This window comes from Eschscholzia californica, unplaced genomic scaffold, assembly GCF_041429995.1.
Source record: "Eschscholzia californica isolate CP2 unplaced genomic scaffold, dmEscCali1.0.p SCAF_4, whole genome shotgun sequence".
NCBI classification, from domain to species: domain Eukaryota; kingdom Viridiplantae; phylum Streptophyta; class Magnoliopsida; order Ranunculales; family Papaveraceae; genus Eschscholzia; species Eschscholzia californica.
The window spans coordinates 6,109,965-6,122,629 of record NW_028238461.1 but is presented as its reverse complement, the minus strand read 5'-3'; the positions used below and the strand labels follow the sequence as shown (position 1 = coordinate 6,122,629).

Here is a 12,665-nt window from a genome sequence, read left to right as displayed (position 1 = left end):
CTCTGAAGTCTAAACCCTAATTTCTTTTATAAATACACTGAGAACTAGCACATACAAATCACTCGACTGAGCTAAATAACAGAGAGTTCTAGGTTTACGGCATCTTCCAAGTTGGTAAATAAATCTTCACAATTCGATTTTGGGTATTTTGATTTCATCTCTCTCTATTGAATTTCTTGATTCATCTTTTTCAAATTAGTCTTATAAAATCTTCAATTTCATCATTTATAATTTAGTTTTTAACTCAAATGGGTAGATTTATAAGATAAATAGAATGGCTAATGATGATAACTTATATATATCTTAGCGGATTTCAGTGAGATTTTAATCAATGATCTGAATGTTACACACACTGAAGCCTTCTTCTTCTTCTGTTAATCATCTTCTATTAAGATTGTATTTCTGATTTGTTTTTAATCATAAAATTAGGGTTTTTGTTGATTCAATTTGAAGGGATTTAGAGAGAGAAAGATGCAATGATGAGATAAAACACACGGGAGTGTGTAAAGGGCAGTGGGTGAGACGTAAAAAATCTCTACCGTGAGTCTTATAACCAAAACGACTTCTCCTTCCACTGAGCATCACATTAACTTCCTTTTTTTTTTTCACATTTTTTAGTTTTTTATAAATGAAATTTATTTTATAAACTCTTTATTTAATAAGATTTAATTAAAATCAAATATAATATTTCCCAGTAAGATTCAAATTTTATGACAATTTTTTTTAAGAATGTTTTTTTTTTCCTGATTTCAATTTGGATTTCAAGATGACATAGTTGCATATTATTGTGTAATTGTACATGTGTCATAGGCGAGCCCTGGTGTGAGTGTTGCTAATAAACTGCTGCTGCAATACGAGCACAAGTCTAATCTATTGTTAGATTTGCAAACAATATCTTGGCGGTGGAATGACAGAGGCTTTAAACAATACAACCACGTTTTCTTGGCCTCTCTTTTGTGCTTGCATATTTTTGGATTCTTGGGGCAATTCTAATGGGACTCCACATTGATAATCTATTTTAAAACCCTCCACCAAGAAAGATGTCACATATGCATATGACTGTACCGGTCTACCCTCATTGCCTCACTGATGCCTATGACTCTATCCACTCCTTAGCTATGGTTGACCACCCGCAATGCTTATATGACTGAATTTTGAAACTAAGTGGTAGATCCCAAGTAATGGCATTGCATGTTTGGCATTGTGATTGAAGTAAGATTTATATGCAACAACATGACACTGAATAGTCAGTGTTGCTTAATTGGAGAGACTAAGATGACTATTCATATGCAACAGCATGAGCGTTGCTCGGGTATTGCCTCTAGCTGGAGAAGAGCATGAGTTTATTCATCATCAGTAGCTCGTAGTCTCCTCAGACCATTCCAAGTCATCAGAGATCAACTCATGCTCTTCTCCAGCTAGAGGCGATACCCGAATAATCGACCAAGGTGCCCGGCTTCATAATTATGAACACAAGTTTCATCTTTTAATTCAACATTTCTTCTTGTGAAAGAATGTAGGCCACATTTTTATAATTGGGGACCTCTAAAATCTCAGGACCGGCCATGTTTTTTAGGAATTCATTTCTGCAACTTCGACTTGTAGTTTTCATATTTTGCTAGGTTGACTCAACCCTCTGTCACATTGAGTTAACAAATGAAACAAGAAATAACTAGAAATCACAATCTTTATAGGACATAACATTGAGAAAAAAAGAGGATAGCAAATTTTGTGTTTGATGATGAATAACAATAAGAAACAACCCAGGCAAACAAGTATGGGATTTGATTTAAATAACACAGTATACAATTTTACTAAACAATAAATGAGAAGATGAATTTATTGGTCTAATGGCATCCATTCTACTACTAGATCAAGTTCACCTGACTCCACATTCTGAAGTTTGAGTGATATGTCCTGTTTTACCTTCCCATCGACAATATTAATTATGCTGTCACTAATGAGAGCATTATCATGTGATTTTAACCATTTTCCAATCTGCATATTTGCAAACATACTTGCATCTCCGTAAGCTGTTGCAGAGGTGATTAATGGTTGAATGTCAATCTCGGCTTCCCCCATTATGTCATCAGCCGAAAACGTATCATAATCAAACACTTGCTGTATCATGTCATGAAATATGTTAGAAATCTAGTGCCATAATCAGTATAATCTTAGGGTAAAAGGTGATGTCCTTTTACACTTAAAAGAGTTCCTAACCCTTCCTGATGAGTACAAAACAAGCAAAATCAACCAATTAAGAATGTAGAAATGATGAACTTCTTCATCAAGGCTATATCGAGGTATTAGGTCAATTTTAAGAAGTGACGAAGGAGCACTTCGGCGAATCTCGAATGGTAAACCAAGATTGACTCTAAAACAACTTGAATTGTAGTATGAAATATTTAAATGTATTTTGCAAGTGAGAACATGAAATAGTCGAGGCTTACCACTTTTATGGCGCTAAAATGCTCAGGAACTGAAAGCATGAGCTCCTCATTCCAGATAGGATTCAAGTTGCTATGTACTACTTTTGTTTGGACTTTCTACAGCAAAAAAGATATATAACAATATTAATATGTGATAACGAAATAGAGTTTTTAGTCCTCAAGTGAGATGGCACTCACAAGGTCGGCAATGGTCTCGCAGTATACACGCCACACAAGAACCACAGACAGATCTATTATCAAAACTAATTACATGGTCTCTCTCTCTCGCCGAAGAGTGAGGAGAGGGAGAGAGAGACAGAGAGAGTCAAGGTTTTAGAGAGAGATTTAGCAGAGAGAGGAGAGAGAACGATCTGAAGAAAAAAAAAACTAAAGGTCGCCAGGCGCCAGCAAAGGCAGTTTTACCGGTGACCCTTACCGGCGTGAATAAGAAATAGTGGTGGGGGGACTTGGGGGAAACAAAACAAATTCCACCCAAAATTCTGTACCCCGAAATTTTTTCTTGTTTCCCCACATTGGTGGCCTTTAAGGGCTATATATATCATTATATCCCATGCATAAAAAATGTGATTAGAGCAAGAAAAAAGTTGGCTAAATGCATATAAAAACATGTATGACTGACCTGTTGACCGAGAGATAGAACGACATAAGGATCACTTGATAGCATATCTCTAACAGCTAAGTTTGTGCCTTTTATCACTGTGACTTTCACTAATCCAATAAATTCTACCATGCCTTCCTGTTGCAAGTTTGAATTCATAAGAATTTGAAAGTAACAGTCAGTAATCCATATTGGTCATTACATTTTGTTTCCACATCACATGATAAATGAGTAATTTTTGAATTAAAAGGAAGCAGAAGATTTACTGTTCTGTTTGATGAATCTGAACTTCGGAAGGTATCCATAATCTTTCTCGAGAAACTAGATTGGAGGGAGCCCTTTCCAGCTCCATTATTTAATGAGACAATCCTCAAGCTTGGTTTCAGAAACTCTTGAAGCTCATACTTAGACCTACATTCAAACAAAATTTAAATGACACGAGAACATTATAATAATACTCACAGGAACCACGTAACCGACATCCTTGGACCGTGTAGAAACTACTCTACTAAAATTAAGTACATCATACTACCATACTTTAAATCAATACGAAAATCTATATGGCTATCGAAATAATGGCAGAAGGGAGAATCTCATACAAACTCTAAAAAAGATGATTGTAATTGACAACAATAGAAGATAATACAAACACCAGCAGAGGGTGAAAAGAAAATTTTATACATATCTAGTTGGCTTCACAAGTCAAAACATACCTATATTTACTATTGCACAACGATGCATGAAATATTTGTTTTTGTGGTTTTCATGGACATACACTAATATCTCACGAGACATTTTATTGACAAAGAAATAAATACGGAAACCTGATTCCAATAGCATGCAGTCACATTCACACTAAGATATGGGCATGGGAAATCACAAACACAAAGACATGGATGCGAAAACATAAACTATTTCCCAGAAGAATTTCGCTCAGAATTGATCACCTAATGAACTTGGCACGCTGCTCATGATTTGAATCTGGTCCAGGCTTTGAGACTCCATCAGGTATAAAAGCCTCATATATTGAATTAGCTGAAGTGTTTCCACCTACTTCAATCATGGCTTCTATATCTTCATCTGACCAATCATCTAATGTGACAGACAAAACCTGAACAGTACAAGTAAAACAAAGTCATCCATAGAACACCCACAGCACTGAGGTAGGGAAGGAAATCGAGTAACAACGAAAGACTCGGACATTTATCCAACTGAGTTTTGAACTCAAGGATTAATCTTTTAAATACCGTCAGTTGGGTTGACGATAAATTTTATACAGTCAGTTGTGATCAATGTCGCTTAAAATGAATCACCACCAGGTACGGTTGATCTAGACTTTGTTCTGAACAGTTCCCACATTCAGTTATAAAAACCTAAATTGAAGTAATACTTAGGACGGCTGCAAGTTGGGTTAGTGGACCTCCTTGGGGTTTTCTCCCTGTGCCATTTATACTACTGAAACTAGCCTTTCGAATCTCATACTCAAACTGTTCCTTTTAAAGAACTCATGGAAAATAAATGATGTCTCTTAATCATGTTTAGGCGAATAAAAGTTCCATCAACGCTACCTTCGAAATATGTGTACCAAGACTCCGGTGCACACCACAACATTTTAGACACAAAAATACTCCAATATTTGCGGACCTGAAGATAGTATAAAACAAAATAAACAAACTTAAGATAGAGGATGACTATTATCAATACAACTCTTACTAATTTATCCAGTTAAACAAATGAAGTAAGGCTCCATGCGTCTCTTCAATATCTCAAGTGTAAAATAGAGTAACTTACGCCCACTTAGGATCGGGTGCACCACAGTCTGCACAAGTGCGGTTATCGCTTTGGCGCAAAAGTTCTTTCAATTTCCGTGAATTACCTGTAGAAAGAGACTGCCAAGTTTATTTCGGTAGAAGAAGCAGGTTTTAGGTTGCAGCCAAACTACATAATATAAGTTCAAAGGCTGAAATAAGGAGCTTTAACAGAAAGGAAACAACAAAACCGTAGGTAAGAAATAAGGGTGAAAATCAAATGCTAACAATTCTAAGAAAGGATAAAAATGTACTCTCGAACAAAAAGCCTTTTAGTCTTTACATCAGCAGTTCATATAATAAGTTCTCATAATAAAGTCAAATTACAATTCTAAATCCATTATACAGTCCTAGCATCAATGGAACTTCAACCTAATCAACTTTTGATCTTTGTACCCTTCTCATTTCAGTTTGCGAGCTTACTTATCTCACATTATATGGTAGGTGCATTTTTTTTTTTTTTGTGAATTCGATACATGTTTACGCTTCGAAAGGTAGTTTCTGATCGAATTAGAGGTCACTTGTACCGTTTGAACAATTCAACAGTTGCTCTTGTATCATAAACACAAGGTTCCATAATCTTACATCAAATTTGGGATGTCTAGTCTTCGTAAATCAATTCTTGATGTTTCATCAAGTCTACAACGTTACACTTTGACATGCCATGACACAGGGAGGTGTAAATCAAGCAATTTCATTTTGTAGATAGTAACTAACAATCACAAGGATGCGCAAAAAAAGATATTGTATACTAAGGTGGCTAATTGTCAATTAATATCCATGATTTGTTGCAACAATCTCATCAAGAGTAATGCCACATTGACCCCCTACTTGAATTTGTTGGATATTCCGTCCAATCAAAATTTTACGAAAATGAATGCGCTCGCATCTTATAAACAAATTACTTCTATTTTCCCCCCATTCACTTGCATCAAATCACTACCCTGGCAAATGCCATTTGCCCAGGTAGTAATAAGCTTTTTTCACATTGTTCTTACCACAGTTAGCGTACGAAAATAATTAAACTGAGTACAAAAACATTGACAGACATGGATATGTAGCTTTTCTACATACCTGAGGACGATCTTGGGCCGCTACTCATTTCTCCACTTACAGTTACCAATTGCTCAAAAACCCTAATTAGCTACAATTCAAGACAAACACAATACCCAATCACCAATCTGAAAACAGAAGAAGCTCCAAATATGATTATGATACTTTCTTTTAATCGAATCATGAAAACTACATTATTTTGCTCGTTTTTCTAAATGAAGCCCTAAACATCCGAATTATGAACTTTCAAGTGAAAAATTTCATACAACACAATTAACAAACAATGATTTCAACAGCAATTAATAACAAAATTAGATCGATCAAATGATTCAAATGAAATCTTTATGTTGTGGTAAAGCAAAACAGGAATCTAAAGATCTAAATTTTGATTCACAATTCCAATTGAATGAAGTAAAAGTAGATACCTATAATTCGCTTTTCAAAGGAACAAAAATGAAGAGAGAGAGAGAGAGTCAGAGATTTTATGTTGTTATTGCTGCGTATGAAATAAGCGTGACGAACGTTCACGTGCCGCTTCAATGGGGAATCTCAAAGTTTTTGTGATGCTCCCAAGACAAGTTTAACTTACCCGTCCACCACCTTTGGTGCAGTGGTTTGGATACAGCCTCTTAAGTCCATGTGGTCGTGAGATGAGTATTGGTGGAAGCAGTTTGCCATTAAAATTTATTTCATAAAATTTAGGTAATAAATATAAATAAATAATGTAATGTAATGAATTTGTTGGGCTTCAGGCCTCTACATTAATGGTTTAACTTAGACGGTTATTTAGATTGTAGTCGATTTCTCAAAAAAAACAAAAAAACTTTAGCACGTAGGGACTCGCGTATCAGTGTCCCCTACTCGTCCTAGTCGTCGAAATCAACACAAATCACAATCGGCGTCGACGCCGAAACAAAACATTAGGTTTTTCTGTTCATTAGTAGCTTTGTCAAGAAAAAGAAATATGATCCTGACTTTTGATTTCTATTGATGCTTAACCTGCAACACTGAACTGATTTGAGTGACAAAGTACTTTTACAGGTACCATCCCTCCTCCTCTCCATCAAGTCATCAACGACAAATAAGAACAAATGAATCGAACGTAAAATGACAATTTTGTAGAAGATAGCCTGAAAGTCACCTTCTTACGTCACCAAATAGTTTGGTTGATTAGATTTCGACCTTTAGTTGGTTAACAAAAAAGAGTTAATTCCTATTTGGCCCCCTACTTTGTGACCAACTTTCTTTATGACCCCTTATTTTTCGTAAATTCAAATATGACTCCCTTTTTTGATGTAAATGTCATAACTACCCTTCCTATAAATATTTTTTTAAAATAAAATTAAGAGGAAAACATGAATTCCACCTCACTACCCTTCTTGTAAATGTCATAAGTTCATAACTACCATGTTTTCCGTAAATTGATGTTTTCTTTTTAATTTTATTTTGAAAAAAATATTTATAAGAAGGGTAGTTATGACATTTACATCAAAAAAAGGAGTCATATTTGAATTTACGAAAAATAAGGGGCCATAAAGAAAGTTGGTCACAAAGTAGGGGGCCAAATAAGAATTAACTCAACAAAAAAAAAATGGTGAGTTCAAACAATTTTAAGTCACAAAATTGGCTAAACCTTACTGCCACTATTGAAACAGTTAAAACGAGTGGATTCTGTGAGAATAGTTCCACATGGAAAAAGGGGTATCTAGCAACTAAACATAAAATGTCTAATTCCTCTCTGCTCATTGCCAATTGATTTTAAGTTGGATGACTACAAATTTAACAGGGTATCAAAGCTAACCCCACACGTGATTGGTTTAAAAGGCACACGTGGTCCACGCCACGCAAAAAAGAAAGAAAAACATGTGTTAGGCTGAAATACGCCACACGTAAGGAGGCGTGTGAGAATAATCCCAACGAGGGAAGGGGTATCTAGCAACCAAACATATAATGTCTACGTCCACTCCACTTATTGTCAATTGATTTTGAATTAGATGACCAGAAACTTAACAAATCCAATCGAATTTACTAACAAAAATAGTCTCCTACTAATTTCAACTCCAAAAAACTGACTTCCTTTTATCAAAAGAAAATTACATCTCTTCAAAGAAAAAGAAAAGAAGAGAAAAGAAAATTACATCAATAGTGGTTGAAATGCATTTGTATTCTATGGTGTGCCTCTTGGAGTTGAATTGAGCTAGTTCTTTCTTTATTATATCCAACTTAATATCTTATTAATTTATTACAAAGTTTTTATTTTAGTATGACTTCTTTTTTTGTTTAAATATTTTAGTGTAACTTGGGTGTTTGTTATGCCTTTTTGGCTTTTGGGCATGTAATCACTACAAACCACTCCTAATATATTATGATTATTATTGTTAGGTCCCTAATAACACATGATAAGACCCTCACATGGATATCCAACAAAAAGATATGAAAGTTAATATATTTGTGACAGAGACCAAGAGAAACACATACAATTGAGAAAATCACCTAGAAGTCAAATTAGAAAACTTGGAAGAAAATTACAAATATTTTCGTTGACTTGAAATATGCATAGGTGGAAATCAGTTATCAACTCTTTGTTTTATTAGAAGTTCAAATATTGAGTGATTGAATAAAATCCTCCTAAAAAAACCAATTGAAAACTTAAAAACTAATTTAAGAAATAGGAAATTAAGACAAAGTCCTAAATTCGTGTGGTATACTTTAAAAACAAACAAATATTCAGTAAGTTTGGACTTTTATGTGAACATCTGTGTAAATCTGTCATGATACCTATGAGTTTATGCAAAGTTTAGTATCTACAGACAAAGTTTACATAGGAAGCTCATGGGTAGATTTTGATTTATTTCCCAAATAATTTTTTTTTTTTTTTTTGAGAATTCGACTACTTAATCGTTACAAGATATTGATAAATCATGAAGATGTGATGAGCACGATAACCGCATAATTTAAACCAAGAATGAAAGAGGCCTAAAGCCCGATAAATTTATTTTATAGCCTAAATTACATGGGATAAATCTTGTTGGCAAACTGCTTCCACCGAGACTCGATCCCACGACCTCATGGACTTACGAGGGGTGCCAAACCATCGCTGCACCAATGGCTGGTGGACCAAATAAAGATTATGGTAGGGAGGTTATAAAGAATATGGAACATCTTAAAGGGGCTACCCAAAAAAAATTAAATGCAGTGGAGAAACAAGGCAGTCGGAGACTCTGAGCGCCCTTTGCCACTCTCCAAGAGACCACCACCCAATTTCCACCACCTTCATTTCTTCTTCTCCTACTTCTTTATAACCTTCTCCTCATCAAGTACAAATCCACTCCAATTCTGAAAACCCATATTTTCTTTCTTCTAATTCTTTAACCCTTTGATTCAATTTGATCAAATCATGGCTCAATTAGCTTTAACTCAGGTTTGCTTCAAAATCCCATTCCTTCTTCATTTCTTATCTATTTGTAGTTTAGAAATTTGGGTTTTCATTGAAAAGTTCATTGATCATGATCTGTTTTTGTTTTCTTGCAGGTTGCTACCATTAATGTTCCAGTTGGAACTGATTCATCTTCTAATATATTAGGGTTTAAGGTACTTCTGATTTGTACTTTGAAACTATCTCCTTTGTTAATAGTAGATTTAAATCATCAAATTTAGATTTATAGAACTTTGAAATTTAGTTGAAAGTGATCTACTTTGTCTTGATCTGTGAGGGTAAGAGATTGGGTCCCATGATTGTGGCTCCTATATTACTGCATATTTGAAATACTATATTGGTTTTAAAATTTGGAAATCATCATAACTTGTAAGTAGTTAAGTGAAGTTACTAAATAAGAATCCTTTATGAGCAAGTTGTCACCGATAAGTAATAACTATCGATTCTTAAAACAAGAAGACCGTATATGCTATCCATGCCCGCCTGGTCTAGCGCGAACAGATTTTCTAACCTAAATTTTGATTTGTGTAATTTGAAGTATGAAAAATACATTATTGTGAGTTAAGTTAAAAATTGATTATTTGTTCAAAAGCAAAGAAGGATTGGTTATGATGGTTAATCAGTGTCTGGCTTATTGAGGTAATATGATTATATTTTCAATTTATCATGACATAATGTAAAAAGCTTGAGAAGCTTTCAACTTAATTCCAAAGTTGTTAGTGGCGAAAAGTGGGTGAGTTTGAGGAGTCTAAAGTTAGTGGGTTGAGGGGTGGAGCAAGCTAGCCAGGGGAGGGGGCGTCGACTTCAATCACACACACACACACATATATATGTGATTATAGAATGTATTATTTGAATGAATAGACACAAAAAATTTACTATGATCTATGGCCGCTCAAAGGCGCTGCTACTAGATTAGACAGGCGAAGCATTAAAACAAACACGCAAACTTTTACAGCCATGGCGTCACTTTCGACGTTATGCTTGCTTAAGCAGTTTTACTGTTTTTTCTGCTTGTAAAAAGAAAATCTGAACCACAACTTGCTAAGTATTTTTGTAATTATAGTCTTTAACTCTGAAGCCTAATTTTGTGTGAGCTTTTCAGAGAAACAGTATAAGGTTTCAAGATAAATCATGGAGTCCTATCTTATCTTGGAATTCAAAAACCAAGAACCAAAGATCAAGAAATCAATTCAAGGTATGCATGTCTGTGAAACAAGCAAGCGCCGAAAAGGTTAAAGTTACACCTTTGGAACTAGAAGATGCTAAAGAACCTCCACTAAATCTTCACAAACCTAAAGAACCTTACACGGCGACTATAGTTTCGGTTGAAAGAATTGTTGGTCCAAAAGCTCCAGGAGAAACTTGCCACATTGTCATTGATCATGGTGGTAATGTTCCTTACTGGGAAGGACAGAGTTATGGTATTATTCCTCCTGTAAGTAGTGTTTTTACTTATTTTCCGATTATCATTTTGACTCTCAATTTTTTTTGTTTCTTATTTTTCGTATTAATTGTTTTCATAATTTTTGTAGGGTGAAAACCCAAAGAAACCAGGGAGTCCTCATAATGTCCGCCTTTATTCAATAGCATCAACCAGGTACGGAGATTCGTTTGATGGAAAGACAGCAAGTTTATGTGTTCGTCGAGCTGTTTATTATGATCCTGAGACAGGAAAGGAGGATCCATCCAAGAATGGTATCTGTAGTAACTTTCTTTGCAACTCCAAGCCGGGAGATAAAGTTAAGGTGGCAGGTAATACCCAATACATTTTCTTTCAATTGGAAATGTTTAGAGTTTAGACCATGTTATGATTTTAATTCAACTTCAGAAAATTTACGATAAAAACTGGACTTATGGTGTTTGAATATCAGTATTTTGATGCCGTCATAGGTGTATATATAAGTCGCTTGACATGTGATGCCACCGGACCAATAGTACATATATTTCTTTTTGGGCACACTATCAGGGGACTGTTGCTAATGCGGTGTCTCAAATTATAACAATTTAAATTATAGCTTAAGCAGTATCTCACCCACTATCTAAATATGTTTAAGAAATTCCCGGGTTGATTATTTTTAGCTATTTCTGATTGACAAACTATATGAACTGTTAGTATAACTAGAAGCAAGGCCTCAAAAGAAGGAAGTCCGCACGTGTGTTTATTGACTCTATTCCTCATTCATATGCTTGGAGCTCTTTAATTTAGTTCAACTATATCAATTATCAAATTTTATTACCCTTATATCCGATTATGTATTATCGTAATCATTGCTTGTTTAATTTGTAATTCGTGTTGGAAAGGGAAAATATCAATTCCTAGCTTTTTTTTGGAACACCGAGATTCAGTCATGTTACACATTCTTATTGTTTCTAGCTTCTAAACTTATCTTGAAAACCCATGACAGGTCCCTCTGGCAAGATTATGCTTTTGCCCGAGGACAATCCAAACGCAACCCACATCATGATCGCCACTGGTACTGGAGTTGCACCGTACAGAGGTTACCTCCGCCGTATGTTCATGGAATCTGTCCCCAACTATAAGTTCGGTGGTCTTGCTTGGCTCTTCCTTGGAGTAGCCAACTCTGACAGTCTCCTCTACGACGACGAATTCTCGAAGTACCTCAACGACTACCCAGACAACTTTCGGTACGATCGAGCACTCAGTAGAGAGCAGAAGAACAAGAATGGAGGAAAGATGTACGTTCAAGACAAGATCGAAGAGTATAGCGATGAGATCTTCAAACTCTTGGATAGAGGAGCTCACATATATTTCTGCGGATTGAAAGGTATGATGCCAGGAATCCAAGACACACTAAAAAGGGTAGCTGAGGAGAGAGGTGAGAGCTGGGACGAGAAGCTCTCGCAACTCAAAAAGAACAAGCAATGGCATGTCGAGGTCTATTAATACTACTTGGTTCTTGGGCGGATTGAATATCTTGGTTGCTTATTTGATATCTCTGTTTCTTAAATTTATCCCTTGTACTTGAGGGGGGTGGTATTGGTGAGTTCAATAATGATGTTTCCACCCCTTATCTTGATTATTGCTGCTAAAACTAAACATGGTGGAGTAATATTTTGATTTCCAACTTTAGGAGCTTATATTTCCTATAAGGGAATTTTTTTTTTTTTCTGTTGTCAACTCCCTCGACCCTGTGACCTAGAAAGTGAAAGACTAAACCTCCTACAATGCAAAGATCGTTGGCTTATAAGGGAGTTTCGATTTCTAGTATGGTGATAGCAAAAAAGAGAGCAATTTTTTGAAGATCAATAGAAAGACTAGTAGAGAATACAGTAATGGGTCGTGGGCGATAAACTGA

General features: G+C 35.3%; 2 protein-coding genes and 2 non-coding genes across 6 annotated transcripts; 3 read left to right on the top strand and 1 right to left on the bottom strand.

Moving 5' to 3' along the window:
* Window positions 1–275: 275 nt before the first annotated feature.
* Window positions 276–361, top strand: LOC147542018 (small nucleolar RNA R11/Z151). The gene has a single exon (XR_015224441.1). It is a non-coding gene; the product is annotated as a small nucleolar RNA R11/Z151 (small nucleolar RNA).
* A 109-nt stretch (window positions 362–470) lies between these two features.
* Window positions 471–583, top strand: LOC147542017 (small nucleolar RNA Z152/R70/R12). Its single transcript, XR_015224429.1, has one exon. It is a non-coding gene; the product is annotated as a small nucleolar RNA Z152/R70/R12 (small nucleolar RNA).
* A 1,137-nt stretch (window positions 584–1,720) lies between these two features.
* LOC147542016 (ADP-ribosylation factor GTPase-activating protein AGD12-like) lies at window positions 1,721–6,586 on the bottom strand. 2 transcript variants are annotated; one of them, XM_086672783.1, is made up of 9 exons: window positions 6,335–6,586; window positions 5,931–6,000; window positions 4,840–4,924; window positions 4,617–4,692; window positions 3,996–4,159; window positions 3,315–3,459; window positions 3,070–3,186; window positions 2,451–2,546; window positions 1,721–2,121 (listed from the first exon to the last, which is right to left on the bottom strand). In XM_086672783.1, the coding sequence occupies exons 2-9, from the start codon at window positions 5,956–5,958 to the stop codon at window positions 1,840–1,842; spliced, it is 993 nt and encodes a 330-aa protein (XP_086528909.1). In that variant the 5' UTR covers window positions 5,959–6,000; window positions 6,335–6,586; the 3' UTR covers window positions 1,721–1,839. The 2 variants fall into 2 exon arrangements, with proteins under 2 accessions (XP_086528909.1, XP_086528910.1); XM_086672784.1 differs by having other exon boundaries at window positions 5,931–6,037; window positions 6,335–6,424.
* Window positions 6,587–9,010: 2,424 nt separating this feature from the next.
* On the top strand, window positions 9,011–12,434 carry RFNR2 (root FNR 2). Of its 2 annotated transcripts, none has more exons than XM_086672774.1 (5): window positions 9,011–9,330; window positions 9,441–9,500; window positions 10,451–10,783; window positions 10,881–11,100; window positions 11,754–12,434. In XM_086672774.1, the coding sequence occupies exons 1-5, from the start codon at window positions 9,307–9,309 to the stop codon at window positions 12,251–12,253; spliced, it is 1,137 nt and encodes a 378-aa protein (XP_086528900.1). In that variant the 5' UTR covers window positions 9,011–9,306; the 3' UTR covers window positions 12,254–12,434. The 2 variants fall into 2 exon arrangements, with proteins under 2 accessions (XP_086528900.1, XP_086528901.1); XM_086672775.1 differs by having other exon boundaries at window positions 9,237–9,330; window positions 9,441–10,021; window positions 10,188–10,783.
* Window positions 12,435–12,665: the final 231 nt, after the last annotated feature.

Bases quoted from the DNA above. Each gene is read 5' to 3' on its own strand.
- LOC147542016 (XM_086672783.1), bottom strand. From the start codon at position 5,958: ATGAGTAGCGGCCCAAGATCGTCCTCAG. The intron at 4,925-5,930 runs GTATGTAGAAAA...CTCTTTCTACAG, and splicing joins CGGCCCAAGATCGTCCTCAG to GTAATTCACGGAAATTGAAA. The intron at 4,693-4,839 runs GTAAGTTACTCT...TACTATCTTCAG, and splicing joins GCACCCGATCCTAAGTGGGC to GTCCGCAAATATTGGAGTAT.
- RFNR2 (XM_086672774.1), top strand. From the start codon at position 9,307: ATGGCTCAATTAGCTTTAACTCAG. The intron at 10,784-10,880 runs GTAAGTAGTGTT...TAATTTTTGTAG, and splicing joins GTTATGGTATTATTCCTCCT to GGTGAAAACCCAAAGAAACC. The intron at 11,101-11,753 runs GTAATACCCAAT...AACCCATGACAG, and splicing joins AGATAAAGTTAAGGTGGCAG to GTCCCTCTGGCAAGATTATG.